At 47.4% G+C, this 25,552-nt stretch overlaps 1 protein-coding gene across 3 annotated transcripts; it reads left to right on the forward strand.

Moving 5' to 3' along the window:
- The first annotated feature begins 760 nt into the window (after positions 1 to 760).
- On the forward strand, positions 761 to 25,372 carry aadacl4 (arylacetamide deacetylase-like 4). 3 transcript variants are annotated; one of them, XM_085966922.1, is made up of 4 exons: positions 761 to 1,077; positions 8,977 to 9,202; positions 13,508 to 13,571; positions 22,157 to 25,372. In XM_085966922.1, the coding sequence occupies exons 1-4, from the start codon at positions 901 to 903 to the stop codon at positions 22,938 to 22,940; spliced, it is 1,251 nt and encodes a 416-aa protein (XP_085823048.1). In that variant the 5' UTR covers positions 761 to 900; the 3' UTR covers positions 22,941 to 25,372. The 3 variants fall into 3 exon arrangements, with proteins under 3 accessions (XP_085823048.1, XP_085823049.1, XP_085823050.1); XM_085966923.1 differs by lacking the exon at positions 761 to 1,077 and adding an exon at positions 1,361 to 1,486; XM_085966924.1 differs by lacking the exon at positions 761 to 1,077 and adding an exon at positions 1,361 to 1,466.
- The last annotated feature ends 180 nt before the right edge of the window (positions 25,373 to 25,552 follow it).

Raw genomic sequence — 25,552 nt, forward strand, 5'->3', positions numbered from 1 at the left:
ACACATAAACACACACACACCACACATAAACACACACACACACACCCCACACACCACACATAAACACACACACACACCACATAAACACACACACACCACACATAAACATACACACACCACACATAAACACACACATACACATAAACACACACACCACACATAAACATACACACACCACACATAAACACACACATACACATAAACACACACACCACACATAAACATACACACACCACACATAAACACACACATACACATAAACACACACACCACACATAAACATACACACACCACACATAAACACACACATACACATAAACACACACACCACACATAAACACACCACACATAAACACACACACACCACACATAAACACACACACACAAACACACACACCCCACACATAAACATACACACCACACATAAACACACACACACACCACACATAAACACACACACACACCACACAAACACCCCCCCCACACACACACACCCCACACACACCACACATAAACACACATACACACCACACATAAACATACACACACCACACATAAACACACACATACACACACCACACATAAACACACACACACACCATACATAAACACACACACCACACACACACACCCCACACCCCCCCCCCCACACACAAACACACCCCACACAAACACACACTCACCCCCACACACAGATCAAACACACACACAGATCAAACTAACACACACGCGCACCACTTCCAGTTCCTGAGTTTACAGGGAGGTCATTCCTCTCCCCCGCCTCCACAGCACCAAGGGCACCGAGCAACGCAGAGGCCAAACTGACAGGACGAGGGTCGGCTCGACTCTGTCTGGAAGCTTTCTGAGCCTGTCTGAAGGTTTATTTGCAGAAACCGTATCATGGATCTGGTGCTCTGGATGGTGACGATGATACTGGCTGTTGTGCTGGCCTTGTTTGTGTTGCTGGTTTCCGGGGTCATTTACTCTGTATTCGCCGACTCGGTTCTGCCGCCGGGTATCCAGGGGCCGGGGAAGCTCAGGTTCCTCCATGGGATGCAAATCGCAATAGGCACCCTGGTAAGAAGCTCTGCAAAGTACGGGGAGCGTACAGAGAGCCCGACTGACAGACAATTAATCAGTCATTTCTTTTGAGGGAACAGTTGCATTTCAGACTGGGCTCTTAAAGGCAAATGCCACTGTGAGATTTAATGGGTAACTTTTCTGATTGCACACTCCCAGTGCGGAGCCTCACTCACTGGGACGTATCTTGCTGGAGTGGGGCATCTCGCGGCGTGCGCTGTTAATCAGGTATTTTCCTGCACCCGTCAGCTCAAAAATGTTTTGCGCCCGCACTTGCTGGAAGTGCGAGTTGATCAGGGACCCGAGTGAACGGCGGGACCAACAGTGTGTCTCCTTACTGAGGTTTAAGGATTGAGAAATAAGCAGAGGAACGACTGTGAAGGAGGGTGAGTCAGAGTCAATTCAGGTACAGAAAGAGAAATAAAGAGAGGGGAAAGAAAGACTGGATTAAGAGAAAGAGAAAAAAGAGACAGAGAGGAAAAGTTAATTAAAAATTTGACATTTTTACAATCTCCAACAACAATTCACAACCTGAAGGAATGAGATTGAACACTTTAAATTGTACCCATTTGGGGCCAGACAGGTTGATTGGCATTGCGTTAACAATTAACCTGCCGTTAAAAAGGTACGCTCTTAACGATCAGATTTAACTTTCTGCGGAGAGGGTAATGGGCAATTAATGTGCAAATCCGGCAAGTACTTAAAAAATTACGGGGCGGTTGAGGGCGAGTTGCCGTTCGCACGAAGTGAAGATCGGAGTGGTGTAAATTGACCAGCAAGTTCTGGAGATTCCCAACTCACGGCGTATCTCCTCTTCCATTGAACTTGCTGGTCGGCTTGCACATTAATAAAGTCCTGCGTCGTTATCTTTTCAGCAAGATGCGGCCCAATGTAAATCACGTGTGCGGTTTTTGGTGTGTGTGCTCCCAGCGGGTGAGGCTCTGAGCAGGGAGCACGCAGTTGGAGATTCATCCATTAAATTCACACTTTACTGACAAGGCCTGCAGACTCCACCCTTTCCCCCCCCCCCCCCCCCTGTCAGTTTTCTCCTCTCGTGTAGACAGGCCAAAGCTCTCCACCACCCCAGCCAAGAGGCAGGAGGCCAGCCGCCAAGTTTCAGCAAGCTATTCGACTGTGGAGGCCCTCGGAGCTGAGCCTGATTCTGTCCTTCACGCATGCAGTTTCCAGAAGGGGTTTGCAGCAGGAACTCTGCCTGATTTTTTTTTTCTCCCTTCCTAACTCAAGAGGCAGTGATGCAAACTCTCACGGCTTAATGATTGAGATTAGATAAATCAGCAGAGACTGGGAGTCTGAACCAGGCACCGTGACCTCTATGGCTTAATTGCAAACCAGGCATAGTCACTGAACTACAGGGAGAGCTGCTGTGCTTATTCCCTTTAATAAGATTCACGGTTCAGTGTTGGTTTGATGTATTCAATTAACTAAAGGGTCAAATGTCCCTTCACCCCCACAGGTCTCCATTAGCCAACTGTTTCCACCCTAATCCAGCTCAATTCACCATCACGCTGAGACATGACTGTTAATCAGAATGAGTAGAAGTAAAGGTTTCACTGTAAGCTGTTTTGAGTTAGTTCAAGGTCACGGTTCAACAGGAGTGTTTTGTACAGCTGAGATAGGACGCGTCAACAGAATAAAAGTCAAATATGTCTGAGAACCCAGTCACGGGGGAGAGGAATGAAGCGTGTCATTGAACAATGGTGTACGTATGCCAGAATCTCACTGAAAATCGAGTAATGGCTGTCCTCCTATCAAAGCTCCCTCACCTGCCCCTTGCTCTACAGAGGCACAGGGAGTACATGGGAACATAGGAACAGGAGGAGGCCATTCAGCTCCTCGAGCCTGTTCCGCCATTCAATGAGATCATGGCTGATCTGTGACCTAACCCTATACACCCGCCTTTGGCCCATATCCCTTAATACCTTTAGTTAACAAAAATCTATCAATCTCTGATTTTAAAATTAACAATTGATCTAGCATTAATTGCTATTTAGGGAAGGGAGTTCCAAACTTCTACCAGCCTTTGTGTTTCCTAATTTCACTCCTGAAAGGTCTGGCTCTAATTTTTAGACTATGCCCCCTAGTCCTAGAATCCCCAACCAGCGGAAATAGTTTCTCTCGATCTAACCTATCTATTCCTCTTAATATCTTGAAAACTTCGATCAGATCACCCCTTAACCTTCTAAATTCTAGGGAATATAACCCTAATTTATGTAATCTCTCCTCGTAACTTAGCCCTTGAAGTCCAGGTATCATTCTGGTAAACCTATGCTGCACTCCCTCCAAGGCCAATATATCCTTCCTAAGTAGATCTATGAAAGTATTCCAGCCATTGTATAGAGCGTTGGTCAGGTCCTCACTTGGTTATTAGGCAGATCTGGAACCCACACTGCACAATGGACATAGCTGAACTGGGGACTCACAGAAATGGGGCTCTTCTCACTGGAGAGGAGACTAAGGGATAGGACTGAACTAACCAAATGAATAAGGCTCAGGGATGAAGAGCCTCATCCAGGGGTATTCGTATCTTCACAAGACAGTTGAACGAGGGGCCATCGGTACAAGAGAGGAACTGGTAGATTAGTAAGGACACAGAGACTTTACTGAGAGGGTGATCGGTTACTGGAGCAGCTTATTGAGGGAGGTTGTAGGGACAAGGATCTTAGATCCCTTCAGGATCAAATTCAAGTACTGTACCTTGAAGAAAAAAACATTATTAAATTAAACTTCTAGGACACAAGGAGGGTGAACTAGATGCACTTGTGGTCTTTTCCAGCCTTGAGATTTCTGTGTTTCTAACATGTGTTGCAGCTGAAAATATATATTTTTAAATTTGTTGCTAATTAATTTTCCCCTCCAATTTTCTCCCCTCCCCTCCGGGGATTGGGGGTGGGGGGAGGGGCAGTGACTCCTGCTGGGGAATGGACCACGGCCACTGTTCACTCCTCGGTACCTCACCCAAACGGCTATTCTGTGAGGCTGGACAGTGAGTATCAGCAGGCTATTCAACTATGGGGAGCGTCATCACTAACCGCAAGCAGTTAATGCAGCGACTGGAAAGTGTCTGGGAGTGGATATCAGGAGCAGACAGATTCCACTATTGAGTAGCCTGCACAAAGTGCGGCCACTTGGGTGAAGTGCCAGAGGGTGCCCAGTGCCGGTGGTACCTGCACCCCACAGGGAGTCGGGGTCATCAGGAGAGGTGAGAGCATTGCAGGGAAAAGTGAATAACTGTGGTAGATATTTTGTTTTGTGTGTGCTCCCTCTCAAACTGTTTTCGTTCTGTTTTAATTCACATCCTGATATTCAAATCCCTCCATGACTTTGCCCCTCCCTATCTCTGTAACCTCCTCCAGCCCGACAACCCTCCGAGGTCTCTGCGTTCCTCAGACTCTGACCTCTTGTCTGTCCCTCACTCGCTTTGCCCCACCATTGGCGGCCGTGCCTTCAGCTACCGAGGCCCTAAGCTCTGGAATTCCCTCCCTAAACCTCACCGCCTCCTTTAAGATGCTCCTTAAAACCTACCTCTTTGACCAAGCTTTTGATCACCTGCCTTAATATCTCCTTCTTTGGCTCAGTGTCAGTTTGTCATAGAGTCATAATGGCACAGAAGGAGGCCATTCGGCCCATCGAGTCCATGTCGGCTCTCTGTAGAGCAATCCAGTCAGTCCCATTCCCCCGCTCTATCCCCGTAGCCCTGCAAGTTTATTTCCCTCAAGTGCCTATCCAGTCTCCCCTTGAAAACATTGAGTGTCTCCGCTTCCACCACTTCCGTCGGCAGCGAATTCCAGGTCCTCACCACTCGCTGCGTAAAAAAGTTTTCCCTCACATCCCCCCTGTATCTCTTGCCCAAATCCTTAAATCTGTGTCCCCTAGTCCTTGTACCATCAACTAGTGGGAACCTTTCCTCGTCTAGCCTATCCAAATCCGTCATAATCTTGTACACCTATCAAATCACCCCTCAACCTCCTTTGCTCTAATGAAAACAAACCCAGTTTCTCCAACCTGCCCGTGTAGCTAAGATCCCCCATCCCTGGAACCATTCTGGTAAATCTCCTCTGCACCCTCTCAAGGGCCTTCACATCCTTCCTAAAGTGTGGTGACCAGAACTGGACGCAATACTCCAGTTGTGGCCTAACCAGTGCTTTATAAAGATTCAGCATAACTTCTCTACTTTTGTACTCAATACCTCTATTTATGAAGCAAAAGCTTGCATTGTCGATTAGGCACACGAGAGGCCCATAACTGTACTGGTTCTCATTTGTGGTCACACAGTATTCCCCTCTGCCCCGGTATGCAACACGAGTTGGCTCGTGTCGGGCCTGTGTGATTTCTACAGTACAATTTGTAGTCTTATTGAATCCACATTGTGCCTATTTTCCAGTCCCTACTGGGTGCGGGCACATTACTGTGTTTTCATAGGATATACTCGGATCAGGCTTCGTAATTGACCTGCCGTCATGTTGCCTGAGCTATTGGCCAAGTCTTTCAATTTCTTGTTGCTTATCCAGCTGGGGACCTCCCCCTGATGTAGCTGGTTCATGTTAGCACGGACTTGGCCTGTTGTCCATGACCCATAAGCGTGACACATTTCAGCCCTAGTTTGCCCTTATACTCAATGGCATTTATTAGACAGTTAGTGGTTTTTGCGTGGGCTTCTAGGATATGGGTAATTCCCAATAGGGTTTCCACCGTGTGGGTCCTTAGCTGACTCTCTTGTTGAGCCTCAGTGTTTGTCTGCTTCAATACCTGTTTCAGTTTTTCACTCAGACTTTCGAGTTCCCTGTCTACTGCCTCAATGTCTAAGGCATTAACTAGTGATGTCCCTGTGTTAAATACTGCTCCTGCATCTTCTTGCACCCTTCTTTTCCTTCTAACCCTCCTCCGCGTTCCCGACACCTGGGTAACTTGGTCTATAACATTTTGTATCAGGTTTTTTTTTATACAACCGCTGGGCTTGTGGGCTACACCACACTGGCGGATATATTGTTGATAAATTCAGTACCACCGATACAAGCTCATGGCGCACGTTATGAGATATAATTCTGCCATTGTCCACTAATACCAGTCCTCCTTTTGGTGCTGGGGTGCCTCTGGACATTCCAAGGGTTTTGGCGCCGTGGTGGCTGTGGTTTGTAACGTCGTTGGTTTTGTTGTAGATGATGCTGTAGGTGCTGGCGTAGTTGTTGTGTTTGGCTTGCAGGCCTTCCACCAGGGATTCCCTCCTGCTCCGTCCCTGCAGGGTGTCTGCCTGTTTTCAGGTTTTCCGGGTAGGGTCAGCACTAATTCCACCAGGGATTCTCTCCTGCTCCAACAGGTCAACCACTAGCATTCGGTCTCATTCCAGCCCTCGAGGCAGACCGGTTTCCCCTCTGTGCAGGGAATGCACTATTGGTGTTTGGTGTGCGAGCGTCCTGTTGTTACACCAGCGTGTGCCCGTGCCTCCCTCTGTGTTGCCGGTTAAAGTTAAAGCTATGACAAATATCAGTAGTAACTCCATCGTGGTGGTTTACCTGTGGGAGCATAATGTGGTCTTGGTCGTCACCAGGAGTTAGTGGCCATCTATTAAAGCAGTTTCATATGCACTATATTTTTTAAGCTGGGACCAGTGTTTCCCCCGTCCTTTACCATACATGCACACGTATCACTGGTCATTATCATTTCATAGGGTCCTGTCCACCGCGGGGCGGACCCTTCTTTAAAATTTTTTAGAAAGGCTATATTGTCTCGGGTAAGGCCTGCCACTATTCCTGAATGTGCTTGGAAGCTCTGGAATTTCCTTTCCCCATATTCACCAGCCGATCCTCCTTTGTTCTGTGTTACCCCCATTTATCTTCTGGCATTTTTGCTCGTACTAATTGACATGAATCTTGCCATTCATGTAGAAATTACTTATGAAATAATACTGGGCGGCCTGCTGGTGGTGCTGTCCAGGGAGAGTATAAATACTCGGGCACGGGCCCAGCTTGCTCAGGACATTTTGTAAACAGGAACTAGTGAAGGACAACTAGTCCTCCATGTTGTGAAACAGTTGATTAAAGCCTTGTTTAATACTCTGACCAAGTGCCCAGTAGTTTTCTTACGTCACTGATCCTTCGACATCCTTGTTATTTTTCCTTTTTCTGGGCTATTATGAATTCATTAGTTCTCTTTCTTTATTTGCAATATGACCGGGTTATTATTATCACTGCCTTCTCTTTGTTTTTCTTTTCGCCTTCCCACCATTCTTTTTGTTTGGCAGGGACAGCGTTGGGATCCCAATTACTTGCTAGCATTCTGGCTTATTCTTTTTCTTATTCTTTTTGGCCACATATTCAGTCAGGGACCCTTCTGTTCCCCAATCCATCTCTCTATCCTCCATGTTATATTGTTGTCAGAGGTATCCTCCCCTTTTTTTTTCAAGACTCTTCCCGAGTGAGACGGATACTTGCAACTTATACCGACCTCGCACCGTTATGCTACGTTACCGATTCAATCTAGATAACACAGTATTAGTAAGAGTCGAGTCATTTCACCTGGGGTTGTTATCCGTAGGCTGCGTGGAGTCTCGTTCAGACCTACAGATTCGGATCTCTCGGGCAGCCGACACGTAGTAGACTCCTACTTTGTCCTAACTATGCGCGGTAATTTTAAACGTACTCACGGGGTTGACATGTTTCCGTCTGCCGGTGTCTGCCGTCCACTTGAGATCCTGCCGACTACGCCAATTGTTGTGGAGTAATTTTAATCACTCAACACAAGTCTGAGATCGAGAGTTCAAGCAGCCTTTATTGGCACCGGTGGGGCGACAGCCTGCTCCTGCCTTAGTCAAGCTTCTTCGAATTGTTACAGCAGTTAATAGATATTTATACATCCAGTTTGATGTGCTATACATTGTTCCACCTACCTTCTAGAATGTTCTGTGTTATAACATCATTTCATTCTTATTAGCATTTGTTTACTGGCCCTTTGTCCTGGTCCTGAGAATCGCTGACTTCGTGTCTGCTTCCTGATCTACTTACTGTCCTTGGGATATTGTTGGGCCGTCTGGTTTCTGGGGCGGTTACACATCTTGAGCATCCCCTTTGTCTTGCAACATTTGCATTTCTTTGCACCTCCGTTCAGTCCGTAAGGGTGACCCCGAGCTTCCAGTCGCCTGTCATTTTAATTCACCGCCCCATTCCCACTCGGACCTCACCGTCCTCGGCCTCTTGCATTGTTCCACGGAAGCTCAACGTAAACTCGAGGAACAGCACCTCATCTTCCGATTAGGCACTTTACAGCCTTCTGGACTCAATATCGAGTTCAACAATTTCAGATCATAACCTCGGCCCCATTACATTTTTACTTTTTTTTATCCACACCTTTGTTTTGGTTTCCTCCCCCCCCTTTTTTTCTCTCTCCCACATGCCAGCTGTCTCCCATTCTGCCAGCGCATTTCACACCTAATCTAGAGCCGTCTTTTGTCTCCACTTGTCCTATCACCATCACGTCTCGTTTTGAATACCTCTTAATGTCTCTTCTCTTTTGTTCTCTCCCAGCCTGGCCTCTTAATCTATTTCATTCCCTGTGCCTCTTTAGTCTTGATAAAGGGTTTTGACCCGAAACGTTGACTCTAATTTCTCTCCACGGATGTTGCCTGGCCTGCTGAGTTTTTCCAGCATTTTCTGTTGTTATTTTGGATTTCTATGTTGTTGATTGTACCTTGTAGCCAGCCCAGTTACGCGATTATGTGAGGTAATGCGATGCACTGCCTCTCCTGACCATCTGTGTAGAGCCAAATCCCCAACATGCACCCGCCACTCTACACTAACTTTTATGCATCTTCTTTCCCCCTTTCACGCTATATAAATGCAAGTTGTTGTTGTTTTAACCCCCTCTCTCTCTCCCCCACCCCAGGGAAACATCGCACAGAACTTGGGCTTCGGACCCCAGGTCACCGTCATTCGCTACCTGCGCACAAAAATGCGCAGGACAAAGCGCAAGGAAGAGGCCGGGCTGATCATCCAGGACGTGCAATTCGACGGCGTCCCCGTGAGGGTTTACCAACCGCGGTCAGCGTCTGCGGGAAAAAGACGAGGGGTCCTGTTCTTTCACGGTGGCGGCTGGGTGTTTGGCAGCATAAGTAAGTGCCGGAGGTGTACTCCCCGATAACCAAGCTCCGGCGAGGTGTCTGATTTCACCGCTCCCGTGGAGCAGGTCCTCGGGATCAGTCGTGACTGTGCCGGGTCAGGCGTTGGCTCCACAATTGGCGGCTTGGGGAACAGTTCTGCCAAGGTCCCCTCCCTCCTCACCCGAAGGTGCTGACTCGGCCCCAGGGCCGTTCCCAAGGTTACCGGCCGCACTCCACAACCTCATCCAGATGGCCGTGTGCCGTGAATGAACCTGGCAGTGAGGGGGTCAAAGTTCCTCTCTGTGCTAATTTAATGGTTGTTAAGGTATGGGAAATGAACTTCCGTTAAAGGTGTCAGCCGTGGCTCGGTTGGTAGCACTCCCACTTCTGAGTCGGTAGGTTGAGCACAAAAGCTCGGCTGACACTCCCAGTCCAGCGCTGAGGGAGTGCTGCACTGCCGGAGGTGCCGTCTTTCAGATAAGACGTTAACCGAGGCCCCGTCTGCTCCCCCAGGTGGATGTAAAAGATCCCCTGGCTCTATTGCGAAGAAGAGCAGGGGAGTTATCCCTGGTGTCCTGGAAAATATTTATCTCTCAACCAACACCTAAAACAGATGATCTGGTCATTCTCACGTTGTAGCCACTGTTGTAATGTCGGAAACTTCCCTTTGTACACAGTCAGGTCCCACAGTTCAAAAGTACTTCATTGGCTGTAAAGCGCTATGTGATGTCCTGAGGGTGTGAAAGGTGCTATATAAATGCAACCCTTTTCTTTTTCTATAAAAGCATACAGTGGATTTCAATCTCCTGGCTGTTTGACTGCGGGCCTGTTCAGCCGAACTCGATCCAACCCTCACCCGGCATCTACACTCACTCACGTTCCAGGGAGTCACTTGATAACAACCAGGAGTCGGGAGCCTGGCTGATTTAGCAACCCCTGGTCATTGCCCAGGCTTAGATCAGCTAACTCCGCACAGGCCGGGGATGGAGCCTTGGACCTCTGGTCCGTTGGTCTCAGTACTCCACCAGCCAGCTCAACTACTGACTAAATCAGTGGAGTCCAAGCTGCAGCTCAAGGTCCCTCAGCCCTGGCAACTGGCCCTCCAAGCCCAGGCAACTCAGTCCTATTTATATTTGTACTCACTGGGCTGTTCTAGTTGAATTTTGCGAGCCTGGGTGTTTGGAACTGGCTGTTCTTGGTGTTACTGCCTCATTGGTGGATTATTCCTATATCAGAAAGATCTGAGATATATTAACAGGAACAGAGATTTAAACTTTACCGGTTTGTTTTACATCCCGAGGCTCCACGGGATAGACCTGTACAGCCTATGAAGACAGGAAACATGGACACTAAGGTCCATCTGACCATTGTGGTCTCCCCCAAACTCAAGTCTCACACAAAAAAAGAGAGACTTGCATTTATATAGCGCCTTTCACAACCACCGGACGTCCCAAAGTGCTTTACAGCCAATGAAGTACTTTGCTTTTGAAGTGTAGTCACTGTTGTAATGTAACATTCGCGCCACAGAAGTGCCAGAAGTGCCAACAAGCGAGAGTCTAACCATTACCCTTTGACATTCAATGGTATTACCATCGCCGAATCCCCCACCATCAACATCCTGGGGGGTCACCATTGATCAGAAACTTAACTGGACCAGCCACTGTGGCAACAAGAGCAGGTCAGAGGCTAGGTATTCTGCGGCGAGTGTCTCACCTCCTGACTCCCCTTTCTACCATCTACAAGGCACAAGTAAGGAGTGTGATGGAATACGCTCCACTTGCCTGGATGAGTGCAGCTCCAACACTCAAAAAGCTCGACACCATCCAGGACAAAGCAGCCCGCTTGATTGGCACCCCATCCACCACCTTAAACATTCACTCCCTCCATCACTGGCGTACCGTGGCTGCAGTGTGTACCATCTACAAGATGCACTGCAGCAACTCGCCAAGGCTTCTTCGACAGCACCTCTCAAACCTGCGACTTCTTCCACCTAGAAAGACAAGGGTAGCAGGCGCATGGGAACACCACCACCTCCAAGTTCCCCTCCAAGTCAGACACCATCCTGACATAGAAGTATATCACCAACCCTTCATCGTCGCTGGGTCAAAATCCTTGAGCTCCCTCTCTAACAGCACTGTGGGAGTACCTTCACCACACGGACTGCAGCGGTTCAAGAAGGCGGCTCACCACCACCTTCTCATGGGCAATTAGGGATGGGCAATAAATGCTGGCCTTGCCAGCGATGCCCACATCCCATAACATTCCAGTTGTTATGTTCTGTAAAATATAGCAGATGATGAAAGGTTGCTGCACATTTGTGCTCTCTCGGGTGGACGTAAAAGATCCCATGGCACTAATTCAAAGAAGAGCAGGGGAGTTATCCCCGGTGTCCTGTCCAATATTTATCCCTCAACCAACATCATTAAAAACAGATTATCTGGTCATTATCACATTGCTGTTTGTGGGAGCTTGCGGTGTGCAAATTGCATTTCCCACATTACAACAGTGACTACACTTCAAAAGTACTTAATTGGCTGTAAAGTGCTTTGAGACATCTGGTGGTTGTGAAAGGTGCTAAATAAATGCAAGTCTTTCTTTTCCTAGGTGGGCAGCAACCAAGGATAAAGAGCCCCACCTCCCCTTTATGATAAGGGGGTGGGGCACCAACACCCATCAGACACAAGTACCCCCACTGGACACCAACCCAGTAGTCAGAGCCGGTGTTCGGTCTCCGCTCGCCGGGGCTGTTTGGAATGGGGCCCGAACCCAAGCCTACTCACTCAGAGGCAGGGACACTATCCCTGAGCTAGTGGTCACTCCGTCTGGATACGAGTACCCTGCTGGATGTCACCTTGGTATTTAGAGACCATATTCTAGTCTCCACTCACTGGGGCTGTCTGGAGTGGGGCTTGAACTTCAGGGGCGGGAATGCTGCCACTGACCAAAGGCTCACTCCCTGCACTAAGGTACACAGCGGTGAATTTTATGATTGCGTGCTCCCAGCTCAGGGCTTCACTTCATGGGTGTGCACGTTAGGAATTGAAGCCTGCATCAGATTCCGTCGATAATTATAAAGGTCGGAACATCGTTGGGGGCATGAATCAGGCGAGTTCTCCGCACTAAAATTCCCAGTATCACCCCGAGCAATTTGAAGCTCTGATCCCCCAAGGGGTGCGTCAGGTACATAACATTTTCTTTGGAAGTTCCTCAACCACACCACTAGGTGGAGTATTGTGCAGCGGAGGGAGAGGGAAAAACTGATCAGGTTTCCTTGGCTTGATTTAAAATTCTCTTTAATTACACTTGTCTCTAATTCCAACACATCGTCACATATTACCTTCATAGTACACAGGGCAACTGGAGACTAACTCTGGGCAGTGGGAGCAGTGGTGGGGTGTAGTACACGAATCAGACAGTGTAGAGAGAGCTTTACTCTGTATCTAACCCATGCTGCACCAGCCCTGGGAGTGTTTGATGGGACAGTGTAGAGGGAGCTTTACTCTGTATCTAACCCGTGCTGTACCTGCCCTGAGAGTGATGGGACAGTGTAGAGTGAACTTTACTCTGTATCTAACCAGTGCTGTACCTGCCCGGGGAGTGTTTTTTGGACAGTGTAGAGGGAGCTTTACTCTGTATCTAACCCGTGCTGCACCAGCCCTGGGAGTGTTTGATGGGACAGTGTAGAGGGAGCTTTACTCTGTATCTAACCCGTGCTGTACCTGCCCTGAGAGTGATGGGACAGTGTAGAGTGAACTTTACTCTGTATCTAACCAGTGCTGTACCTGCCCGGGGAGTGTTTTTTGGACAGTGTAGAGGGAGCTTTACTCTGTATCTAACCCGTGCTGCACCAACCCTGGGAGTGTTTGATGGGACAGTGTAGAGGGAGTTTTACTGTATATCTAACCTGTGCTGTACCTTCCCATGGAGCGTTTGATGGGACAGTGTAGAGGGAGCTTTACTCTGTATCTAACCCGTGCTGTACCTGCCCTGGGAGTGTTTGATGGGACAGTGTAGAGGGAGCTTTACTCTCTATCTAACCCGTGCTGAACCTGCCCTGGGAGTGTTTGATGGGGAAGGTGTAAAGGGAACTTTACTCTCTTTCTAGCCTATGCTATATCTGCTCTGGGAATGTTTGATGGGAATATGTAGAGGGAGCTTTACTCTCTCATCTAGCCCGTGCTATACCTGCTCTGGGAGTACTTGATGCTGACACTGGGTGCCTGAAAAGTACCATGTTCCATTCCCCAGCACTAATATTCCTCATCTTGATGAGCACCAAATTAATTCCCAATAATTAATATGTATTTTCCTCCTCAGATCAGTCTGAGCATTTGTGCCAGTACATCGCCAAGGAAACGGGCTCGGTTGTGGTGTCTGTGGAGTGAGTATCAGCAGCCTGCTTTCACAAGGGAACACTGTGCTTAATACAGTTGTCAAATTCTTAATGCTGGGCTCATCGTAATCTTTTTAAAAGCTGCTGTGCCTGGGGCTCCCACTGTACAGAGAGGAGCCTAATTCTTCACCCACTCCACTCTGTGATCTCATTCAGGAGTGAAGGGGATGGCTTTGTTTTCTGTCCAATCTTTCCCCTCTCCTCCCCATGGTTGACTTGTCGAATTCAGCACACGCCACGTGCCCCTGAGCTCTCTGGTTATCCTTTGTCTGAGAGTCTGGCGAGATGGGAAGCTATTCAACTGCGGTGGAATCAGGGCTGAACCCGATCCTCTCCCCGGATAGAGGGTAGAGCCTCTCGTCCGTCACGTTCACGTGCAAACGCTTATCCCGCATCTATTACATTCCCGTGTATCCGATTCTCACCCGTTCGCAATCCCGGCTCATGCGAGTCCCGCCCTGTCTCTTTAGAACTTTCTACCTGTTTAATGTTCCCTGGGAATCGTAATTATTAGAAACATTCCAACTGATGAGTAAATCCCGAGCGCTGGTGACACGGACCATGCCGGGCCCCTTGACGCTCTCCTGGTTTTTTTTATTAGTTCACGGGATGTGGGTATCATTGGCAAGGCCGGCATTTATTTCTCATCCCTAATTGCCCTTGAGAAGGTGGTGGTGAGCCGCCGCCTTGAACCGCTGCAGTCCGTGCGGTGAAGGCGTTCCCCCAGTGCTGTTAGGGAGGGCAGCAACTCATATTTACCCCAACTCTTTGTTTTGCGTCTATCAACCAACCCATACATTTCTAAATGGGCACTAATTTTATTTTGAATAGTGGATTCTGAAAGTTTGCCCGTAACTAACATTAGACTAACTGGTCTATTAATACCTGTTTATCCTTCCCTCGCTTCTCAAACAGATTTATACATCGGATACTCTCCAGTCCCACAATTTGTATATTTGAGGAAGATTGAAATATTGTGGCCAGAGTCCCTGCTTTCTCCTCTCAACAGTCTAGGCTTCAGCCATCAGGACCCAGTGACTTATCCAACTCGAGTTCTGCTCATTCTTTTCAGAACCAATTCCTTTTCTAATTATCTCTAACAATTATCCCCTCTAGTACACCAACATTTACAATTTCACCATCATTTGTAAAAAAAGACTGATGTAAAATATTTATTTAATATCTCCATCATACCTTTATCCTCCACAATCCGACTCCTTCCTTTCTCCCTGAGCTGTCCCATCCTCTTAAATTCTTTTACTTTTAACATTCTTATAAAAGCCATTACTATTTCCTTTTATATTATCTGCTAGCCTTTTCACATATTCCAGTCTAGCCCTTCTGACCTCCCTTATCCCCTCTCCACTACATTTTCTCTATGCTTGATGATTTTCTTCAGTAGTGTGAGCCCTAATTGTATCACATGCTCCCTTTGTAAGCTTGTTTAGTTTTAATCGTGCTCTCTTTTTAGAAATTGGTTGCTATGATTAGTCAACAACTCCATCATATCATTGTATCATGCGACTACCAGGATTGGATAAATACTTGAAGGAGAAAAAATTGCAGGGATATGGGGAAAGAGCGGAGGAGTGGGACTAACTGGATTGCTCTTCGAAAGAGCCGACGCAGACTTGATGGGCTGAATGGCCTCCTTCTGTGCTGTACTATTCTATGATTCTATGATAGAAGGCAAATTAGATGGACCTTAGTCTTTTATCATGTAGCAATTCCTATCTTCCTACGTTATAAGAACATAAGAATTAGGAGCAGGAGTCGGCCATTCAGCCCCTCGAGCCTGCTCCGCCATTCAATAAGATCATGGCTGATCTTCTACCTCAACTCCACTTTCCTGCCCGATCCCCATATCCCTTGATTCCCTTAATATTCAAAAATCTATCGATCTCTGTCTTGAATATACTCAACGACTGAGCCTCCACAGCCCTCTGGGGTAGAGAATTCCAAAGATTCCCCACCCTCCGAGTGAAAACATTTCTCCTCATCTCAGTCCTAAACGGGCCAGCCCCTTATTCTGAGACTGCTCCCATCAGTTATCCATGGAGCTCTATTCTTTAACGCACCCCTTTTTGTGTTATATTTATTTTGTATTCTATCCCTCTGACATTTGCAGAGTCCCCACTGCTGCTCCATCACCCTGTTTGTTAACTTTTGGGCCTAGTTACTTTGGGGCAGATCACCTCATCTCATTGAACGTTGCCCTTTTCCACATTAGCCTTATCTTTTGCTATTCATTACCCTTTTTTATTTCTTACTTTGGTCCTAATTATTTCCCAATTGTGCTCCCATCAGTTTTTTGCTCCACTTCATTTCCCAGAACTAAAGCAAGGCTTCTGTCTTTGCAGCTTTACAAAATCACTGCGAGATCTCTTGCTGCAGAACACTCTATTCCTACTGGCTCTTAGCAGCACTTATCTGGTGGGAGATTCACTTCTAAACACTTTGTTCATTGTGGTGTTTAATCTCTGTTCTGCCGGACCCAGTTTAGTCTCACATGGTCCACTCACACACCGGGGCACGTGGTTCCAGTTCATTGTTGCAAAAGGGTGGACTGCCTGCTCTCGGTGAGAGCCGTGAGTGCTAAAGGAGACGGCTACTGGGGTCCAAAGACTGTTTTGCGTCACCCTTCCCAAAAAGTGTGCTAGAAATAGATCGTTGTTATTTTATGTTATTACTCTGTGAAAACAATGAGAATTTTCAATGGCCCCTTAGTCACTCTGTTCATAACAGTTATCTGTCAGCTGTGGCTCAGTGGGTAGCACTCCTCGCCTGAGTCAGAAGGGTTGTGTGTTCACAGCCCCGCTCAGTGGGTAGCACCCCTCGCCTGAGTCAGAAGGGTTGTGTGTTCACAGCCCCGCTCAGTGGGTAGCACCCCTCGCCTGAGTCAGAAGGGTTGTGTGTTCACAGCCCCGCTCAGTGGGTAGCACCCCTCGCCTGAGTCAGAAGGGTTGTGTGTTCACAGCCCCGCTCAGTGGGTAGCACCCCTCGCCTGAGTCAGAAGGGTTGTGTGTTCACAGCCCCACTCCATGAGACTTGAGCACATTAAAGCTAGGCTGACATGCCAGTGCAGTACTGAGGGTGTGCTGCACTGTCGGAGGTGCTGGCTTTCCGATGAAGTGTTAAACCGAGGCCCTGTCTGCTCTCTCAGGTGGACGTAAAAAATCCCATGGCACCATTTTCCCCGGTGTCCTGGCCAATACTTATCCCTCGATCAATATCACTAGAACAGATCATCTGGTCATTATCACATTGCTGTTTGTGGGAGCTTGCTGTGCGCAAATTAGCTGCCGTGCTTCCTACATTACAACAGTGACTACACTTCAAAAGTACTTCATTTGCTGTAAAGCGCTTTGGGACGTCCGGTGGTCGTGAGAGGCGCTATAGAAATGCAAGTTCTTTTTTTTATCTCAATATCAAACTAAGGTCTCTGGCCTGCTCTGCTATCTCGCCTCCAGCCCCTTCTCTCCCAGTCTCTGCCGTTCACTCTCCCCTCCTCTTGCCTTATGTACTTTTCTTTGCCCTAGTTGATTTCCCACCCCATCCCATCTCTATTCTGTTACATAGTATTTACAGCACAGACACAGGCCATGCGGCCCAACAGGCTTGTGCTGCTGTTTATGCTCCACACAAGCCTCCACCCACCTTACTTCATCTCACCCTGTCAATATATCCTTTTATTTCATTCTACCTCATGTACTTATCGAGCTTCCCCTTAAATGTATCTCTGCTGTTCGCCTCAACTACTCCGCGTGGTAGCGAGTTCCACATTCTAACCACTCTTAAGTAAAGAGTTTTCTCTGAATTCCTCCACCATGGCTGACTCATAGAAACATAGAAGATAGGAGCAGGAGTAGGCCATTCGGCCCCTCGAGCCTGCTCCACCATTCAACGAGATCATGGCTGATCATCCAAATTCAGTACCCTGTCCCTGCCTTCTCCGCATATCCCTTGATCCCTTTAACCTTAAGAAATATATCCAACTCCTTCTTGAATATATTTAATGAACTGGCCTCCACCGCCCTCTGTGGCAGAGAATTCCACAGGTTCACCACTCTCTGGGTGAAGAAATTCCTCCTCATTTCAGTCCTAAATGTCCTACCCCTTATCCTTAGACTATGACCCCTGGTTCTGGACTCCCCGACCATCGGGAACATCCTTCCAGCATCTAGTCTGTCCAGGCCTGACAGAATTTTATAGGTTTCGATGAGATCCCCTCTCAATCTTCTAAACTCCAGTGAGTATAAGCCCAATCGACACAATCTCTCCTCATACGTCATTCCTGCCATCCCAGGTATCAGCCTGGTGAATCTTCGCTGCACTCCTTCCATGGCAAGAACGTCTTTCCTCAGATAAGGCGACCAAAACTGCACACAATACTCAAGGTGTGGTCTCACCAAGGCCCTGTACAACTGCAGCAAGACATCCTTGTTCTTGTACTCGAACCCTCTTGCTACGAAGGCCAACATACCATTTGCCTTCTTAACCACCTGCTGCACCTGCATGCTTACCTTCAGCGACTGGTGCACAAGAATACCCAGGTCTCTTTGCACTTCACCTTCTCCCAATCTATTGCCATTCAAATAATAATCTGCCTTCCTGTTTTTGCCACCAAAGTGGATAACCTCACATTTATCCACATTATAGTGCATTTGCCATGTTTCTGCCCAATCACCTAACCTGTCCAAATCGTACTGGAGTTTCATGACATCCTCCTCACAGCATACCCTCCCACCCAGCTTTGTGTCGTCTGCAAATTTGGAGATATTACATCCAATTCCCTCGTCCAGATCATTAATATATATTGTGAACAGCTGGGGTCCTAGGACCGATCCTTGCGGTACCCCACTAGTCACCGCCTGCCATTCGGAAAACGACCCGTTTATTCCAACTCTTTGCTTTCTGTCCGCCAACCAGTTCTCTATCCAAGTCAATACCTTGCCCCCAATCCCATGTGCCTTAATTTTTCACGCTAAACTCTTATGCGGGACCTTATCGAAAGCCTTCTGAAAGTCCAAATACACCACATCCACTGGTTCTCCCTTATCTATTTTACCAGTTACATCCTCAAAAAATTCCAGTAGATTAGTCAAGCATGATTTACCTTTTGTAAATCCATGTTGACTTTGTCCGATCCTGTCACTATTTTCCAAGTGCTCTGCTATTGCATCTTTTATAATAGACTCTAGCATTTTCCCCACTACCGATGTCAGGCTTACCGGTCTATAATTGCCCGCTTTTTCTCTGCCACCTTTTTTGAATAGTGGGGTAACATTAGCTACCCTCCAATCCATGGGTACTGTTCCAGAGTCTATTGAGTTCTGGAAGATGACCAGCAATGCATCTACTATTTCTAGGGCCACTTCCTTAAGTACCCTGGGATGTAGATTATCAGGCCCTGGGGATTTATCGGCCTTCAGTCCCATCAATTTTCCTAACACCATTTCCCTACAAATACTGATTTCTTTCAGTTCCACCCTTTCATCAGACCCTATGTTCCCCGGCATCTCTGGGAGGTTATTTGTGTCCTCCTTTGTGAAGACAGAACCAAAATATGTATTTAGTTGGTCAGCCATTTCTTTGTTCCCCATTATAAATTCCCCCGATTCTGACTGCAAGGGACCTACGCTTGACTTCACCAATCTTTTTCTCTTCACATATCTATAAAAGCTTTTACAGTCAGTTTTTATGTTCCCTGAAAGCTTACTCTCATATTCTATTTTCCCTTTCTTAATTAATCCCTTTGCCCTCCTTTGTTGAATCCTAAACTGTTTTTTCTGGCCAATTTGTATGTCCTCTCCTTGGATCTTATGCTATCCCTAATTTCCCTTGTTAGCCACGGTTGAGTCACCTTTTTTGTTTTATTTTTATGCCAAACTGGGATGAACAACTTCTGTAGTTCATCCATTCGGTCTTTGAATGTTTGCCATTGCCTATCCACCGTCAACCCTTTGAGTGCCATTCCCCAATCAATCCTACCCAACTTGCTCCTCAGACCATCGTAGTTTCCTTTATTTAAATTGAGGACCCTAGTTTCTGAGTCAACTACTTCATTCTCCATCTTAATGAAGAATTCGATCATATTATGATCGCTCCGACCCAAGGGGCCTCGTACAACAAGATTGCTAATTAATCCTTTCTCGTTACATAATACCCAGTCTAAGATGGCCTGATCTCTGGTTGGTTCCTCAACATATTGGTCCAGGAAACCATCCCGTAAACACTCCAGGAATTCCTCCTCCACAGTATTGTTAGTAATTTGGTTAGCCCAATCTATATGTAGATTAAAGTCACCCATGATGACTGCTGTGCCCTTATTGCACGCTTCTTTAATTTCCCTTTTAATGCCATCCCCAACTTCCGCCTTACTGTTTGGAGGTCTATATACCACTCCCACTAACGTTTTCTGCCCCTTAGTATTTCTCCATTCTACCCATACAGATTCCACATCATCAGAGCTTCATTACAATTGTGTTAATCCCTTCTTTAACCAGTAATGCTACCCCACCTCCCTTTCCTTTTTGCCTATCTTTCCTGAATATCGAATACCCCTGGATGTTGAGTTCCCAGTCTTGGCCATCCTTGAGCCACGTTTCCGTAATCCCAACCAAATCATATTCCTTTACCTCTATTTGCGCAGCCAATTCATCCACCTTATTACAAATGTTCCTCGCATTAAGACACAAAGCCTTCAGGCTTGTTTTTTTAACGCTCTTAGACCTATTAGAATTATTATTTACTGTGGGCACATTTGATTTAAACCATTGATTTCTCTGACTGCCACTTTTGTTTTTCTCCTTCCTATCTTTTGCTTTTATCCTTGTTTCCCTTTCCTCTGTCTCCCTGCTCAGGTTCCCAACCCCCTTCCATTTTAGTTTAAACCCTCCCCCACAGCACTAGCAAACACTCCCCCTAGGACATCAGTTCCAGCCCTGCCTAGGTGCAGACCGTCCGGTTTGAACTGGTCCCACCTCCCCCAGAACCGGTTCCAATGTCCCAGGAACTTGAATCCCTCCCCCTGGCACCATTCCTCTAGCCACGTATTCATCTGAAATATCCTTCTATTTCTACTCTGACTATAGCCTCCCTGGACACCTTCCGCCAAGTTCATCAGGGTGTAGACTACTAGCTCTCTCCACGCAGCCACCTGAGTGGCCTCATGACCCTTTGGCACTTTCCCAATCTGTTGGACTCCCCGGCAATCAACTTGAACCACCTCGCCTCATTTCATGTCCACTTGATTTCCCAGTGAGTCTCCCCATTTCCCCCCTTGTGAGTTTGCCAGCTGCCCGTCCCCTCCGCATCGCCCTGCAAAATGCCCGCTCTCTCACCAACAAGGCCCTTCCCATTCACCATCTCATTTCGGTGATTCCTTGCCCATCACTGAAGATGACCTAATAGAGGTCTTTAAAATTATGAAAGGTTTTGATAGAGTGGATACAGAGAGAATTTTTCCACTTGTGGGGAAGAGCATAACTAGAGGCCATCAATATAAGATAGTCACCAAGAAATCCAATAGGGAATTCAGAAGAAACTTCTTTACACAGAGAGTGGTGAGAATGTGGAACTCGCTACCACAGGGAGTGGTTGAAGCGAATAGTATAGATGCATTTAAGGGGAGGCTAGACAAGCATATGAGGGAGAAGGGAATAGAGGGTTATGCTGATAGATTTAGATGAGGAAAGCCGGGAGGAGGCTCGAGTGGAGCATAAACACCGGCATGGACTGGTTGGGCCGAATGGCCTGTTTCTGTGCCGTATATCCGATGTAATTCTATGCCAATGCAGCTACATGTTCAAGCACCTCACTATGGAGGTGGTGTGGCTCATCCTCAGGCTTCACCTTAGCTGATCCTCCTACTCTTCAGGCATATTCTCCATGTTCAAAGACTCACTCACTACCACTCTCCCAACCTCTCCTGAAGACGCTCATTGTTTACCCTACCCTCACCTTCCTTATCTCGATCTTCTAATGTTGATTCTCAGTCTCTGCATTGAACAGTGTCTCCAAACTGCACCCCCACCCACCTCCCCCCCCAGTCTCCACCAATTTCTCCACCCTTCTCTGCTCCCTTAACCTCACCACATAAACTCCATCACACACGCACACTCCCACTAAAGCTCACTATCACTATCACACAGGGCATTTGTGATCACTCACCTGTTTCTTCTTGCACGGCATCTGCCCATCACAACTCCTGTACCCTCCCCTTCCACCCCTGGAAAACCACCTCACATCTGCACTCTCAAGCCTGCCACTCATGCCAGCATCAATACCTCCATCACTCTGTTCCATGGCTGCATTTCCTCTGCTCTTGAAAACCTCCAGCCCTTCAGGTCTCAGATGATTCCCCACCCCCACCATTTCCCTGGCACAAAAACCACTTCTGTGGACTGTAGCCCATGGGCCACAGGTCAGAGCAGACGTGGCATCTGACTGCCAAATTTGGCTTGGCCACCTCAGCCTTGGTGCTGCCCTACACTATGGGCCTAGGCCCCTCACTGAGCTTGCTAATAAGGCTAACCCTAGTTGATTTCATGTTTTCCCGCTGGTTTCTCCAGGTACCGTCTTGCACCTGAGCACAGGTACCCCACTCAGCTTGAAGACTGCCTAAACGCCACTCTGCATTTCCTCAAGACCGCAGACGATTATGGAGTCAACAACACCAGGATCGTTGTGAGTGGGGCCAGTGCTGGGGGCAACCTAACTGCAGCCGTGTGTCTGAGAATCACTGCCATGGAGGAGAGCTCGGAATTGCCCCCTCTCCGGGCTCAGGTCATGATCTACCCGGCCCTCCAAATGGTCGACTTCAACCTCCCCTCCTACCAGCAAAACCAATCGGTGCCGATCCTGTTTCGAACGCGCATGATCTCCTTCTACCTGCAATATCTGAATGGTGACATGTCATTGGGCGAAGACGTACTGTCAGGCCATCACCTTCCAGCGGAACTCAAAACTAACTACAGCAGGTGGCTAAAGGCAGATCTGATCCCCAGTGAGTTTAAGGTCAGAGGTTACAAGCCCAGCCTTGTCCTAACACACGACGATGACGTTTATGACCTTGTTAAGCCCAGCTTCGAGCCGACCTTCTCCCCTCTTCTTGCCAGCGATGCCGCCATCAAGAGACTGCCGCCAGCGTACATACTGACTTGCGAGTTTGACGTGCTTCGGGACGATGGACTGCTGTTCAAAAAGAGGCTGGAAGACAATGGCGTTCCGGTATTCTGGTACCATGTTCACGATGGCTTCCACGGGATAGTCAGCTTCTTCGATAATGGTTTCCTGACCTTCCCATCTGGGAAACAGGCTGTTGATAACATTGTCACCTTCCTTAAAGACATATAGTGTACTTTTACTGCACTTGTTGTAGGTACAGTACTTCCACCTGTCTGTACAGTGTATTCTCAGGCTTTGTCCTCCCTGTAAGGTCCTGTCACTCCTGCGATAGCTCAGTTGATAGAAAGTCAGTGTGCAATTTAACCGTTCAGGCGCAAAGTACCAGATTCAAATTCTGGCACCTGTACTGAGTTACTTGGCTGAGCTGCCCTCTATAACAAAATAGTCTTTTGATGCGCACTGCCAAAATCATAAAGATTGTCCACTTGATCAAGGTACTGGAGTCTGTGGAGCCATGCACATTGGGGGGTAACTATCTGAATTTGACACATGATGGGTTGGGAACCGTGTGCCCACCAGCACAGCAGATACTCCAATCTCAGTGCCTACCCATTATCCCCACTCCTACCTCCCATCTAATTTCCAACCCAAGGCTACCTCCAATTCTGTGCATTCTCATTTTTGCCAATACAGGAAACTTTCGATTAACCGGCCCCTAAATAACCGGAAATGTCGGTTAACCGGCAAAATTCAGGAGTAGGTTCAGGTAACTTTTATTACTTTTATTACTCCATTTGTTGCTGTGCAAGGGTGTGGCTGCAGCTGTTGCTAAGCTACAGAGATGCTTGCAACTTGTGGCCATTGTTTTGAAGCTGCAACAGGGTTTGTTGCTTTATACGGAGCTCTGAGCTCCGTATCTTTTACTATAGCTTTCGGTTATCCGGAATTGTTGATGAACCGGCACCATGTCGGTCCTGTCCGTGCCGGATAAAAGAAAGTTTCCTGTAATCTCTTTTGTGGAACCTTATCAAATACCTTCTGGAAGTCCATTATTATACACCTTATTATAAAAAATTCAACTAGATTAGTCGGACATGACTTACCTTTAACAAAGCCGTGTTGGCTCTCTCTGATCAGCTCATGTTTGCTCAAGTGTTCAGTTACTCTGTCCTTAGTGACAGTAGCTTCCCTAAAGCTGACGTTAAACCGATAGGGCTGTAGTTACCTGGCTTCTCTCCACCACCCTTCTTAAATAATGGAGCGACGGTAGCAGTTTTTGAGTCTGCAAAATAGGAGGGAACAGTCTATTAGAAACAGCACAAACCAAACAGTTCTGTAGGGGGGAGGTTAAGCGAGCTGGGATTACACTATAGGGGTCATTTTTCCAACCTCCCGCTCTGGCCAGGTAAACCTTGTCGCGGGGAGCACAGATCAGGAATGGGAGTGCGCATTGTGCATGATTTTCTGACTACATAAGAGCATAAGAAATAGGAGCAGGAGTTGGCCGTTTGGCCCCTCGAGCCTGCTCCGCCATTCGATAAGATCATGGCTGATCTTCTACCTCATCTCCACTTTCCTGCACTATCCCCATATCCCTTGATTCCCTTAATATCCAAAAATCTATCGATCTCTGTCTTGAATATACTCATCGACTGAGCCTCCGCAGCCCTCTGGGGTAGAGAATTCCAAAGACTCACCACCCTCCGAGTGAAGAAATTTCTCCTCATCTCAGTCCTAAATGGCCGACCCCTTATTCTGAGACTGTGATCCCTGGTTCTAGACTCCCCAGCCAGGGGAAACATGCCCCCTGCATCTACCCTGTCAAGCCCTGTAAGAATTTTATATGTTTCAATGAGATCACCTCCCATTCTTCTAAACTCTAGCGAATATAGGCCCAGTCTACTCAATCTCTCCTCATAGGACAGTCCCCCCATCCCAGTAATCAGTCTGGTGAACCTTCATTGCACTCCCTCTATGGCAAGTATATCCTTCCTTAGATAAGGAGACCAAAACTGTACACAATACTCCAGGTGTGGTCTCACCAGGGCCCTATTTAATTTGAATGGTCAGAAAATCATGAGCAGCGCGCACCCAAATCTCCGACATGCACTCCCAGTGGATAAGGCTCACTGCCGGAAGCACCAACTCAGAATATGACCCTTTATAGTCACCGTGAAGAGGTACCTCAACTGACACTGTTATACAGAGAGTACTGGATGGACGTGAGTGATTAATGCGCAGTACAGTAATCTCCTTGAGTGATTCAGACACTGAGAACCATAATGCTACTTCTCTCTCTATTTTTATAATGTGTTCCTTTCTAAATAATTTTTTTCCTCTCCCGTTCTTCTCCCCTCTTTGCAGGATAGGGAACTGTTGCGATGCCCCTTGCGGTCGCATAGCACACTGACATTCCCTGTCTAGCCTTGCAGATGAAGAAAGGGCACAAAGCTAGTAATTATGCTGTAACATTACTGTGCTCATTCCTCCTGGTTAATGGCTGAGAGAGCCAGTAAAAGTACAGGTTGCTATGCTCCTTCTCAATTGTAATAGTGGAGGAGGCTGTTCGAACCACTTTGGATTACGATGTGAGTAGATTTTATTGTTTGACCATTTCTTTTTTCTGAATTGATTGTTTAATAAAACCGTTGATTGTTGAAGAGTGTATTTGTGGTTTTATACATCGACGGTCAGATGTTCTGCTCTGGTGCTGCAGTGGGACTTCCATCTGTGCGTCTGTTCCTCTAACTGATCCCAGTTTCCGCCGGCACTGGGAGGCCCACTGCCTGAGGGGGGGAGGGGACACCGAGGGGGTATAGAATCGCTGCGGGACCTGGAGC

The sequence above is a fragment of the Somniosus microcephalus genome, chromosome 25 (assembly GCF_052327205.1).
Source record: "Somniosus microcephalus isolate GS21.2 chromosome 25, FLI_Smic_1.0, whole genome shotgun sequence".
NCBI classification, from domain to species: Eukaryota; Metazoa; Chordata; class Chondrichthyes; order Squaliformes; family Somniosidae; genus Somniosus; species Somniosus microcephalus.

Coding starts and splice junctions, on each gene's coding strand:
- aadacl4 (XM_085966922.1), top strand. CDS start 901: ATGGATCTGGTGCTCTGGATGGTGACGATGATACTGGCTGTTGTGCTG. Junction 1,078..8,976: donor AAATCGCAATAGGCACCCTG/GTAAGAAGCTCT, acceptor CCCCCACCCCAG/GGAAACATCGCACAGAACTT. Junction 9,203..13,507: donor CTGGGTGTTTGGCAGCATAA/GTAAGTGCCGGA, acceptor TTTCCTCCTCAG/ATCAGTCTGAGCATTTGTGC.